Source organism: Zalophus californianus, chromosome 2, assembly GCF_009762305.2.
Source record: "Zalophus californianus isolate mZalCal1 chromosome 2, mZalCal1.pri.v2, whole genome shotgun sequence".
Classification (NCBI taxonomy): Eukaryota; Metazoa; Chordata; class Mammalia; order Carnivora; family Otariidae; genus Zalophus; species Zalophus californianus.
Window position 1 is genome coordinate 164809486 of NC_045596.1, and position 13618 is coordinate 164823103.

At 48.8% G+C, this 13618-nt stretch overlaps 1 protein-coding gene across 14 annotated transcripts in view; it reads left to right on the forward strand.

Annotated features, from left to right (window-relative positions):
• ANK1 (ankyrin 1) overlaps positions 1 to 13618 on the forward strand; it is a 213347-nt gene that overhangs the window by 118977 nt on the left and 80752 nt on the right. For all 14 annotated transcript variants that reach the window (XM_027597655.2, XM_027597656.1, XM_027597645.2 and 11 more), the window contains exon 2: positions 813 to 914. In XM_027597655.2, the coding sequence (XP_027453456.1) occupies positions 813 to 914 (102 nt within the window). The remainder of the gene's footprint in view (positions 1 to 812; positions 915 to 13618) is intronic.

Sequence of the window (13618 nt, forward strand, 5' to 3'; positions counted from 1 at the left end):
CAGCTTTACTCTCATTCACGAGAGCTGGTGAGGGGCACCTGCCGGCGAAACCTCACGTTAACTTGGCAGCAGAGCAAGGAGGGCAAGTTCATGGATTTCAGAGGAGGGCTGTGTGTGTTTGAGTCCAGGCTACGCTTCTTGCCCACTGTGTGACTCTGCACAAGTCACCTTAGCTCTCTGCGCCTTGGCTCCTCATCTGTAAGAGGGGGACCACAATACTACATACTTCTTGGGGTTTTCAAAAATGAGTATTCAATGCATATCTCTGTGGGTATGTGAACAGATAGTAACTGTGAAGTGCTGATAATCTTAGTGCATAGTAAGTCAGTGCTATGTGCTGTGTACTTAAAAAACCAAACCACAAAACAGGACCCAGAAGCACCTGTTAGGTTCCTCTGATGCCTGTATCCGTGACCCCCTGGGGTCAGGGGCTATGTGCTATAGGGTCCTCTGTAAGAATGGGGAGCCCTTGGAAACATCGAAGCGGTAGGATGCCAGGCAGTGCTGAGTGTTTGCAGTTGGAACAGGGTCCCTCTCAAAGACTGGTGCATCCTAGGCCCTAGCCAAGGGGGTTTGCTTATAAAGATACCAAGAAGAAGGTGCCTCACAGTACAGACCTGAGAGCCGTCTAGATGGGACTCTAGGCCCGTCCCATGCCTGGGTGCCACGGTAGGGGGCACCAGGGTGCCTTACAGGAGGCTGCAGTGGCTGCCGCTGTGACTTTAGCCCTTTTTGGCAGCCCTGGGCTTGAATGGGGTCTTGAAGTCATTACCACAGAGCACACTCACACAGCCTGCCGTTTCTCCTCACAGGCCGATGCTGCTACCAGCTTTCTGAGGGCAGCAAGATCAGGCAACTTGGACAAAGCTTTGGATCACCTGCGGAATGGCGTAGACATTAACACCTGTAACCAGGTACGTGGGGTCGGGACAGGCATATGGTCTCTGAAGAGAGGTTCTTGCCTGGTGCCTTTTCCTGACAGCTTTAATCCGCCTCTATTAACCTTTTCCCAGTGGCCTCAAAACTCCCCAAGGGCTTCTGCCTGCTGAAGGCCCTAACCTTGGTGTTCACATCCCAGACGCGGTTCGGGGCCCCACAGAGAAGGACTGATGCCTGAATCGTGTGGACTGGGCCCAGGCTCCCTCCCCTGCTGCCTCTTCCCTCAGAAGTTGCCTTGGTTCCCGCTGTGGTCTTAGAACATGTGGCCTTTGAAAGGGGGCAGGAGGAAGGGCCTTTGAAGGATGTTGTGTCAGTGGTGACATTAAATCTCCTTTGTCCACTAGCAGCCTTTGTGGGTTCTCGCTGTGCTGAGAAGGAAATCGTGATGATGCCTCCCTTGCTCTGTCAGGTGTTGATGAAAGCGAGTCTGGCTCAGGCTGAGAGCCGCCGTGGCTCGAACTGCTTTTCTGGAGGTTCCCGGTGCTAAGCGGTGGGTTTGGTGTCAGGTGGGGGTAGTAAGGAAATTTCGTGTGTTCAGGTCAGATCGGAGGGCAAAGAGTCAGGTTTGGGGCCAAAGATCTAGGAACTGACTGAACAGAGAGGAAATTATCGTCTAGAAAGAGAACGGGGGTGTAGCTTGGGCTCATGGATGGATGACCTTGGTTTGGTTTGTTTGGTTTGGCCAGCCAGTTAAATCGTTGGGTACATGTGCTAAATCAGTTTCTAATTTAGAATACATTTACCAATCATAACTTTTTCTTTTTTTACCATTTTAACCATTAAATTACTTTTAATTGTGGTGAAATACACATGACATGGAATTTACCATCTTAAACTGTTGTTAAGTGTCCAGTTCAGTGGGATAAAGTACATTCATGTTGTGGAATAACTATGACCACCATCCATCTCCAGAATGCTGTTCATCTTGCACAGCTGAAACTCTGCATCTCTTAGGCGGTAACTCCCCATTCCTGCCGCCCCCCCGCCCCACCCCGACCATCACAACTCTACCTTCTGTCTCTATGAATCCGACTGCTCTAGGCCCCTCCTCTAAGTGGAATCACACAGGCTTTGTCCTTTTCGTTTAGTGTGGTGTCTTCAAGGTTCCTCCGTGTTGTAGCACACTAGACTGCTTTTACAAGCCAGCTGGGGCCAATTCCCGGGAGGCAATGTGCCTCTGTACCCCCGCCTTCTCACCACCCATCCCCTCCCTGTCCCCGCCACCCTGCTTAAAATGCAACATACCACTTGCTCTTTCTCTCAGGGCAAGACCCCATTTGGATTCAGTTGGTCCTCTGTGGTGTAAATTCATAGCTCAAAGATGAGAGAGGTTGAAGCAGGTGGTGTGTGGTAGGAAATAAAAGCAGGTGTGTGGTATGAAGCCCATGGCAGTGAGCTTCGGACGGGGGACAAGCATGTGCCCTGGCTCGAGTCTGTGGACGGGGTAGAGGCAGCAAGCCCTCCTCCCTTTCTCCCACCCCTCCACCCAAGTGTGAGGACATCTGTGGCGACTCAGCAAACACACAGAGCCCAGGCGTGGCCTCTGGAAAACAGATTGAACCTGTGAACCCATTTCTTTCAAGGGATGAGGATGTGGGAGCAAAGTATGGGGCAGGGAGCAAGTCCTGGGATCGGAGTGGCTCAGGAGAGGGGCTCCCTGCTTCAACACTGCACCCTGACAGCAGCTGTAGTTGTGTTGTCCCAGCCCCCCACAGGCGAGGGGATGGCTCTCTCTGCCCACCTGGAAAGTTCTGAGGCTTCCGCAGCAGAAATGCAGAGGAGGGCTTCTCCGCAGTGTAGTTCCGCCCGCGGAGCGGCGAGCCTTCGGAGGCCTTCCAAGGGTTAAGATGCCAGCTCTCAGAGGAATCCATTTGGCAGAAATGGGGACAACTGGATGCCCATAAGCCATGAGCCAGGGCTTATTTTCGGTGTGAAATTGGAAGATTTTGATGACACCGGGGAAATGGCTTTGTACTGATTGGTCTCCTGTTGGTGAGGCCCCGGGTGTCACTGGCTCGTCCCCCTGCCATCTCTCCTCAGGGCACCTCCGGGGTTCATCTTGGGCTCGGCGAGCAGCATTTTTGTACTTTATGACACTATTTCCGGTGGGCTTGGTGCCAGGGGCAGGTAGCGCTGAGCCCTGCGAGCACCAAAGGGATGCTCCAGTCCCAGAAGGGTGTCTGCGGTCCTGGCTAAGCCCGGCCTCCTTTCTGAGAGGACACGGCTGCAAGCACTGGCATGAATGTCAGGGAGGAGGAAAGGGAAGGATTTGGGTGCTGCAAAGCCCCTTGGGGCTGGCTTATGCCCAGGGCCCCTTCCCTGGCTCCCCAGATCTTGGGCCACGCAGGTCTCCTGCTCGTGGCTGCTGCAGGGGAAGGAGCAGGAGCTGAAGACAGAGGCCTCTGGGAAGAGCCTGTGGTGCCAAGCTCATGCCGGCCCCTAGGGCGGCTGGCCTTGGGCTCCGCAGTGAAGAATGGGCAGGGCGGGAGGGACAACGGTAGCTGAACTGATGCCCTCTTTATTTTATTTTTTTTAAATTATGTTATGTTAATCACCATACATTACATCACTAGTTTTTGATGTAGTGTTCCATGATTCATTGTTTGCGTATAACACCCAGTGCTCCACGCAGAACGTGCCCTCTTTAATACCCATCACCAGGCTAACCTATCCCGCCCCCCGGAACCCTCGGTTTGTTTTTCAGAGTCCTTCCTCTCTCGTGGTTCTGACGCCCTCTTTAAACACATTAGTGCGGCCATGGGGACAGTGCTGGTGCTTTATAGCGTGCACAGGGCTGACGTCACGAGGGGACTAGAGCTTGCTTCTCCTCAGAACATGCCTTCATTGTTTTGAGATGCTGAAAACGGGCTCCTGTCCCGGGGCCATGGCCTGAGGAGGTGCTTTGGCTTGAATCTTTTGAGCTGGTGGACTGTGATAGCAGGAATACAGCAAATGCTAATCCTTATATAAGTAACACCCTTTCAAATAGTACGTTTTGTGGAAAGAATAAGGGCTGCTTGCCATGATGGGAAGTAATTACGCTAAGTAGTGTGAAAAGAGGAACTCTCTTGGCTTATGTAAGAGACATCTGAATATTCAGGGCAGTCTCCTTAATGCATGGATTATGTCTACTAATTTTGATTGTCATCATTATTATATTTATAGAAAAGGACAAATTCACACATAAGGACATACACATGCACGCACCAGTATCTTTATATGAATGCCTGATGCTTTCATTTAGCCAAGGCATAGGCAGGCTTTAGACCCATGTAGCCAGTGTCTTCCCGTATATGTCCACATGTGGATGGAGTGCTAGGCCTTAGGGATTTGATAGTACGAAGAAAAGTCCCAGTCCTCATCCTCTCTGAACTGTAGTCTATTGGTAGTGAGAGCTATTCATCAAATAAGCACATAAATAGTAGGCAAACCGAAGTGTGTTTGGAAATGTGAAGGAAAGGCGTAGGATTTTTTGAGCATCTATGAGACTTGCCCTAAAACTGAAGGCAGAGAAGGCTACCAGGAGGAAGAGATATTTGAAGTAGGGGATAAGGAGAAGTTAATGATGCGAAGGAAGGGAAGAACATTCCCATCGTAGGGGTGCCTGGGTGGCTCAGTCAGTTAGGCATCTGACTCTTGATTTGGGGTCAGGTCATGATCTCAAGTCATGAGATTGAGCCCCGTGGGCTCGGCGCTCAGCTGAGAATCTGCTTGAAGATTCTCTCCCTCTGCCCCTCCCCCTGTTCTTGTGTACACATGCACACACTCTCTCTCTCAAATAAATAAATAAATAAATCTTGAAAAAAATTCCAATCATAGAGAACAGCCTGTGCGAAGTCCCTGAGGCAGCAAAAAGCACGGAAAGTTTAAGGAAGGCTGCAGTGCAGAGGCAAGGGGCTGTGGATGAGGCTGCAGAGGTGAATTTGGGATTTTGCTGGGCCCTCTAGGCAGGGGTGATTGTCACCACAGTCAGCTGGGATAGCGTGTCCCAGGGCCAGAGCCATGTGTGTGCATGCACGTGTACACGCATTGTGTGTGTGTCTGGGGGGTGTTCACCTGCTGTGCCACACTGCAGTTGCTGACTGGGGGGAAGAATCCAGGGGAAGGGACAGAGTGGCCAGAGCAGCAGGGATGGAGGGTACGTAAGAGCTCGAGGCAGCAGCTCTTGGAGGTATTCCAGGTATCTCGGAGGAATGGAGGCAGTTCAGCTTTTAGCAATGGGTACAGCTGTTTCTGCGTGTCCTGGAATATCCACCCTGCTTGCAGAAGCCATGGTAAGGCTTCTGATCTTTATCTCAAGAGCAGAGGGAAGCGGGCCACAGACTCAAGCTCAGGAGTGACATGATCAGAGGTGTGCTTTGAAGGAGCGTGCGCACTGGCCACTGCGTGGAAGACAGATGGAAGGGCCCAGGGGTAGAAATGGGGAGGCCAGTTACGGACAGTCACCCCAGTGCGGGAGAGAAATGGCGGTAGCTGGGATAAGGGTCATGACTGCGGAGATGGGGCGAGGTGAACAGGCCTGGGTGGTGAATGGCATGGGGGAAAGCAGGGAAGGAGACTTCGAGAATGACCCTCAGATGTCTGCCTTGTGCAGGGTGGTGGAGGGTGGCACCGCTCACTGAGACGAGGAGCATTGGGGTGGACTCAGTGTGTGGAAAGGGGAGGACAGGGCTGTGCAGAGATCAGGAATCTACGTGAAGATATATAGTAAGCAACTGGATATTTAAGCCTGTCGTGCAGATAAGAGGTCCAACCCAAAGATAGCTATTTGGAAGTCACTGAGCATGCGAGGAAGTCCGATGTTGGCGTTGGCTGTTGAAAACAGGGATGAGAGACATGTTGAACACCGTCCCACCAGTGTTTTTGTGGGGGTTAGTCCACGAGTATTTATTAAACACCTACTTTGTGCCAGCTACTATTCTAGGCACTAAACCAGATAGACCAAATAGACAAAGCCTGTGCTCTTGTGGCATTTATATGCTGGTAGAAAAGACCGTCCATAACCAAGAAAATGAGCAAATGTATAAGGTCAGCTAATGAGAGGCAGCATGGAGGAGAAAAGTAAAGGTGCCTGTTGCAGATGGGTTAGGGAAGCAAGACCTCTCTAGGAGATGACTGTTGAGAGACTCAAAAGAAGTAAGGGAGAACCACATGGTTTCTGGGGAAGAGCAGTCCTAGAAGAGGGGGAAACAGGTGCAAAGGCCCTGGGATCAAGAGTAAGCTTGGTGTTCGGGGAACAGCAAGAAGGACAGTGCAGCTGCAGTGGAATGATCAAAGGGAAAAGTGCTAGGCAAGGAGGTAGGTGAAATTGCCGAGGCCAAATGGTGAAAGGCCCGCAGGCCATGGTGAGGACTCGGGTTTTACTCCGAGGATGATGAGAAGCCATTGAAAGGTATTACACGAGAGATGCTCAACCCGATTTAGGTTTTTAAATGATCGCCAGCCCTGGCTGCTGGGTGGAGGGTCAACTTAAGACACAGAGACTGAAGCAAGGAGGCTGGTTAGGAGGTTGAAGCGATGGACCAGGTCAATCCACACGGTGGCTTGGAATAACGGGGAGACAGCAGAGTGGTGACACCCGAGGATGGGTCTCCCTAGCCTTTTGGAGTGTTGCCACCCTGGTTTGAGGTCTCAGCACACACCACACAGGGGCATGTAGGAACCAGGGTCCACCTGCTCAGCCCGGGGCTATGTCGCATACCAATATCAGCTTCGTATGTCCAATTTCCAGAATTATTACTTACATCAAATCAAAATATTTTATTATGGAGGCTGCAGCAGTAAAAAAAAAAACATTTTCTGGGATGATCCAATTGACTTTACATATTCACCAGCTGGCCAAACAAAAAGAAAAGTAGAGGAGAGTAAGTCAGAGTCTCTGTTCTCCTGAATTCCTAGAATTGTCGGGTGAACACAGATGCTCCACTGGGAATCACGAGCTGTAATTCCATGGGCAAAAACCCTCACTGTTTTAGTTTTCTCTTCTATTCTTTTTTTAATTCTTTAAAATTATTTTATTGGGCGCCTGGGTGACACAGTTGGTTAAGTGACTGCCTTCGGCTCAGGTCATGATCCTGGAGTCCCAGGATCGAGTCCCGCATCAGGCTTCCTGCTCAGCAGGGGGTCTGCTTCTCCCTCTGACCCTCTTCCCTCTCGTGCTTTCTATCTCTCATTCTCTCTCTCTTAAATAAATAAATAAAATCTTTAAAAAAAATAAAATTATTTTATTTATTAGAGAGAGAGCAGGGGGAGGGGCAGAGATGGAGAAGCAGACTCTGTACTGAGCACGGAGCCCCATGTGGGGCTTGATCCCACAACCCTGAGATCAGGACCTGAGACGAAATCAAGAGTCAGACACTTAACCCACTGAGCCACCCATGCACCCCATTCTTCTTATAAATCTAACAAACACTGTCTCAGTTGGCCTTCCTGATAGGAAGGACAGTTACTTGTGGGCTGTGCAGAGATCCTGCTAAGGAATCTTTCAGGAATCTAAGTGAAGATATAGTTCACGCCCTAAAGAGAAGCCTTGATGTCTACAGTACTGTCATAAGGCCGAGAGTTAGAAGAGAGGTTTCCTGGAGCATCCCAGGCGTCCTCTGTCCCCTTGACCTGTCTTATGTATCTCCACAGTACTGAGTACCATGAGACTTGCTACGCCTCTACATGTCTCTCCATTTGTCCTTGTCTCCTCCACTAAAATGTAGGCCCTCGAGGAGAGAGGACTTTGTTTTAATTTGGTGCTCCTTATCAGGATTTTGCATGGCATATAGTATGTGCTCTGTAAATCCAATCAGTAGATACTATGCCTGTTGTACCCACCGATGATTCAAGCTATGTGTTTGACACTTAGCCCATCTGAGTGCTGTCACTTTTTTAAAAAATTAAATTAAATTAAATTTTTTTGAGAGAGAATCTTAAGCAGGCTCCATGCCCAGCACAGAGCCTGAGATCGTGACCTGAGCTGAAATCAAGAGTCGGACGCTTAGCCGACTGAGCCACCCAGGTGCCCCTGAGTGCTGTCACTTTTAAGAGCATTGTGAAATAATCATTCTTAGGGGCAATGACTCTCTTGCCTGCTGGTGGTTCTGATGCTGGCACCAGCCCCAACAGTCAAGTATGTGGTCATATTTGCTGAAACCTCAGAAGCTTGACCATCTGAATGATCACAAAAACGTAAGTGGTTTCCAGTGCTAACACACAACCAACAAAAGCATGTGAAACCATGTGTGTTCCATTGATGTTCTCTGAATTTTCACATGTACCTTCCACATGAACCCCATCACTGCTGGGTACTGGTTTATCTTGAAGGTAAAGGGTTTTAGTTATTTCAAATAAATGGAGCACCTGTACCAATAGTTTCTGCTCCAGACGAATTTTTTCCGCGGTGGCCACATGCCAAGTCTTTTGATCAGGATTTGTTGGGCACTGGCGATTGTGTTGATTGCTACCTTTCTAAATTAAAGAGCCTTAGAGCCAGGAGGAGGTCAGGTCATTCCACTCTCACTCTATAACTCAGAAAGCTGAGGTCTAGAGGTTACTTGGAATATCTTCAGGGCTTTATGAGTTTGGATTTGGTGAGCTGGTGGTAACATGACCATCTTAAGTTTTTCGGCAACTTCATTTATTCCACAACATGTATCAGGCACTTGCAAGGAACTACCCAAGCTCCTTGCTAGAGACTAACTTCATGCATCCCCTTCTCTTGGAGAACTCAGAGGCCAGCAAAGCAAGTCCAACTTGTAAATAGGAGGTTACAAATGGAGTGTCACATGTGCCAGCCAGAACGGGCACAGGATGTTTCCATTCAGTGATGCATTCACTGAACAAATGTTTGTGGAGCTATAGGCCATGTGCTGGCTACTCGGAGGGGAGTAAGTCCAAGTTACAGCTCTCACATTGCTGCTGGTCTGGGGCGTGGCTAAAATGCCAAGGAGTCAGAGAAGCTTTGAAGGAAGAGTAGGAATTTGACAGGTAGAGAAATGGGAACGTGGAGTTGCCGTGGGAAGGAAGAGCCAGGCAAATGCAGGAGCGGCGGAGGGCACGGGCAGCAGGGAGATCGGTGATGTTGGGATAAATGAAGTGAAAGAAGGTGAGGATGCGGGACTCCTGGGTGGCTCAGTCGGTTAAGCGTCTGCCGTTGGCTCAGGTCATGATCGAGTCCAACATTGGGCTCCCTGCTCAGCGGGGAGTCAGCTTCTCCCTCTGCCTACTACTCCCCCTGCTTGTGCGCTCTCTCTCCAATAAATAAATACATAATATATTAAAAAAAACCAGTAACAACAAGGTGAGGGTGGTGGTCGATCAGGCCAAGGAGGTTACCTCTAGATCAGTGTGGATTTGGAGGCTGTTACTTTTCTCTGTCATCATTTTCATAGGAACTGTTGACAGACAGAGATGGCACTCCATCCCTTGACTCTGCCTGGAACCACCCCCAACTCACACAGAAAGCCTCACCAAAGGATAGTATGGGAATATCGAGCCTCTTGAGACTTGCTCCCATGGTGCAGCTCTGGAATAGCAATGAAGGAAGGGAAAGAATGTATGATTGCAGCCCCCATGTGGAACAGTGGCATTCTGCCGTGTGCAGTCGAACAAGAGAAGCAACCAGATTCCCCTGGGCCGGGTACTATGGATTCTTCAGAAGTTCTGGTTCCTCTGAGAAAAGGCAAAAGGGAAAAAGATGGGACTGAAAACCCCCATCCCCTGAATTAATTTAAATAGGTAAATTGCTTTTGTGTCTCAGCAGAAATAAGCTATTTGATGTTCGTCTGGGTGACTGTCATGACCAATTTGTAGTTTTAAAGTAAGTTGATGACTTGTCATGAGTCAGAGTGACCCACGGTGTTTAATAATCACGGATCCCAGCTCTGCAGTGTCTTTGCTTTCCCCAGCATGACCTCATTTCACCCTTGTGAGAGGCAAAGAGGACAAGACTCTTCCAGAACAAGGGCCAGGGGCTCCCAGCTCCCAGCTCCCAACCCAGGTCTCTGTGTCCCGCATGTCAGCCTTGGAGCTGAGCCGTGCCGCGGGGCCGGTTACTCTCCTGGGAGGCCCTCCCTGAGCTGCTTTCATTTTCAGTTTTCATTCCTTCTCTGTTAAGGAAGAGTTGACTCACCAGTTCAGTGACATGAGCAGGGATGTCTCTGGGATCCTAGGGACCGGGAAAAGGGTGAATGGCATAGTGAAGAATGATCGGGAACGTATTTTAAGGAGAGTACACCTTCCATGCTCCACTTTAGGCTTTGACTGCTATGGATTTACAATATGAAGAGCAGATGTGATATTCTTAGTCTGGCCAGACTGAGAAAACCAGGTAACTCTGTGCAGTGTCAGGTTGCACGGAGGTGCATTTGATTCCACAAACCCTTATGGAGTGTGTGCGATGGGCCAGGCCCCATGCTAAGACCTACGATCCAAAGGTGAGGAACACATAGGAACCACAGAAAGTCCTACTTTGAGAGACACAGGCACCAGAACAGATAAAAGCAATTTCACGAGATGAGGGCCTTGATAGATTATCCCCAAGTGCCTGGGGGACACAGTTGAGAGAGCAATTCACTTCGGGGAGGCTGGAAACAGCACAGTGTGGCAAAGAGAAAGGGACAGGAAAAGTCCCAGAGAAAAATGCCATTTGATCTGGGCCTTGAAGGAAGATTTGCCTCTCTGGTTATTATAGGAATGCTAAACTCAATTTACAATTCCAGTTCTTTCTCATTGGAATAGACTATGCATGTGAATTTGCCTGGGATTATTCTCATGTGTTATGCATTTTTTGCTATAGATGTTTTTGTTGTTTTTGACAATTGTGTCCTTGATTTTAACTGTTTTGTGATTTTTAATTTAGCAACAAAATGACTTCATGGTAGTTATTTAAAAGCTTACACTAGGAGAGCCTGGGTGGCTCAGTCAGTTAAGCATCTGCCTTCAGCTCAGGTCATGATCCCAGCGTCCTGGGATCGAGCCCCACATTGGGCTCCCTGCTCAAGGAGGAGTCTGCTTCTCCCTCTCCCTCAGCTCCTTCTCTCTCTCCCTCTCTCAAATAAATAAAATCTTTTTTAAAAAATTTAAAAAATAAAAAATTTACACTATACAAAAATATGTAAAGTCTTCTGTAAGTTCCTACTCCCCAAAATCACTGTGAACGATGAGGTGTGAATCTTGTCATACCTTCTTCTGTGCATCTCTACATGCATATCTTAAATGTTTTCTGAGAGCTGTTGCATTGTTTTACTGTGGAATTGTGGAATTAAAGGGAAGCCAGGGGATCAGGGCAATTCTATCATTTTGAAAATACAGAGAGTGAGGCCCGAGAGGTAAGGGGACGCAGCAGGAAGACAGTTCAGAGGCCTCACCTCCTTCTCCAGTGCTCTGTCCTCTGACCCCCCTACTGCCCTTCTTCTGAAGGTCTGGCTCTTTTTATCTTTTTAAAGGAATGCCAAGGTCTTGGACATAGAAACTCTTTCTAGTCCACAGGAGATATTCTTAGCTGCTGAGCTGAATTTCAGAGTCCCTGTCTCTCATTAACTTGAGCTCGCACTTCCTGCTCCAGGCTCCCAGGGGGCCTTCAGCCCCTGCAGCAGATCGGATCTGCCACGGAGCCGGGGCGCTGCTCGGTGTGGGGGTGGGGAGGGTTGTGCACCTTGTGTCCCCGGAGTAGAGAGAAGGTGATCCAGGTTGACTCATCTCCTCTCAGGCCTCTGACTAGTGTGGGTTTCTTTTTTTTTTTTTTTTTTTTTTCAAGATAATAAAAACCATTCAAGTGTTTTCCCTCCTTGTGAATACCTCATACACTGGATCTTACCTACCTGGGTAGGAGAGCTAAATCTGCGTTGGAATGAAGCCGAGGAGGGCCGAGTGCTCAGGGCCGGTCTTGTTCCTTTCCCTTTGTGCCACCCGCTTCTGAGTGTGTGCCATCCCTCGATTTCTACTCCTCTTCTACCTCCCTGGTCCCAGGACAAGGATGGGTTGACAAAGGGGATTGGGGTGATTTTCCACCAAGATTATGGTAATTGCTTCAGCTTGTCCTGGCTTCTGGTTGATTGGATTCCAGGATCCTATATTTTTAGCAGACCTTTCCCACCAAGCAGTCTCTGGGGAGCCCTCGGATAGCTGGGTGAGACAGAGGCAGCAGGGGGAGGGCCCTGGCCTCTGCGAGAGGCTTCTCCATCCGCTGGTGCCCACGCTGGGCAGTCCGGTGCGGTGGCTCTCTGGGGCTTCCATCTTGGAATAAGCTCAGACTTCCAGGAAAACTGGTACCTCACAGATCCTTTAGAAACAGGAGGGTCTGTGTGCTCAGCTCCTTTCTGGCTCTCAGTCTGTAGGCATGCAGGAACCCTATCCCCTCCCACCACAGCCAGAGCCCAGAGTCCCCCACCACGCTCGTCCCTCCTCCCACAGCCTCTTCTCCTCTCTTGCTAGTCCCTCCTCGCTCCCGCTTTCTTTGCTGAAATGGTAAATACTTTTGATCCTATAAAAAAGTTGCAAGAACAATACAAAGAGTTTTCACATCTCTGTCATCTAGACTCTCGATTACCATTTTACTGCCTTTGCTCTTCCTGTCTGTCTATTTATCTATAATATATACATGTATGATGTAATTCCCCATCACCCCTAAACATTCCAGTGTGTACCACCCCAAAGTAAGGACACTTTCCCACATAACCACCCTGCAGGCCTCCAAAGCAGGAAATCAGCATTGATGCAACACAGCCGTCTACAGACTCCATTAAAATTTTGCTAACTGTCCAGATAATGAGAAATTGTTCTACCTCTCCCTCCTTCCCTCCCTTTCTCTCCCTCCTCCCTCCCTTCCTGCATGCTCCTTCCCCCTTCTCTCTCTCTTCCTCTATTCTTAGGGTCTCTCCAGACTGTATTTAATTGTCATTTCTCATCAGTCTCCTTCAGTCTGGAATGCTTCCTCAAGTCTTTGCCTGTCTTGCATGTTTCCTACAGTTTCCATTTGTAGTTTGAACCTCAGCTGTGTGTCTGCTGATGTTTCCTTATGGCCAGACCAAGGCAGTGCAGTCTTGGTAGGAACACCCTAGAAATCATGCCCCCTTTCCACCCCTGGTGATGTTAACCTTGGTCATCTGTTGGTGTCATTGATTTTTCCCTTTGTCATTGATCAGTGTTTTGTGTGTATATGGGTGGGGGTGGATATTCTGATATAATGCCAATATCCTGTTTTTCGTTAAAGTTCCAACCACCAACCTTGGCAAACATTGATACTGTCTGCCTGTATCAGCTGCCACTATGATGGTTCCAGACAATGATTTTCCATCTCTGTCATTTCTAGTACATTTATTAGCTGGCATTCTACCAAAGGATGAGCTTTTCCTCCTCCCTCATTGATTTTTTTTTTTCATTCTTTGTTTATACCTATTCAGACTCATGGGGTCCTATTTTATTTGATGGGTTATAAACCAATACTCTCGTGATTTATTTTGATGTTCAGGTCTAAATGAGGCCAGTGGAAGCACTCTCATTAGGCTGGCTTCTTTGTTCTTCAACATGCCCTCGTCACTCTTTGGGCATTTCCTTCCTTTTTGGAGCATGTTGTCCCAGGGTGATTTTGTACTTTCTCTGCCCCAGCCTTGGATCAGCCATTTCTCCAAGGTTCATTTTAGTGTAGGATGGTATTTAGACACCAAAATCTGGTCACTTGATGTGCTCGTTG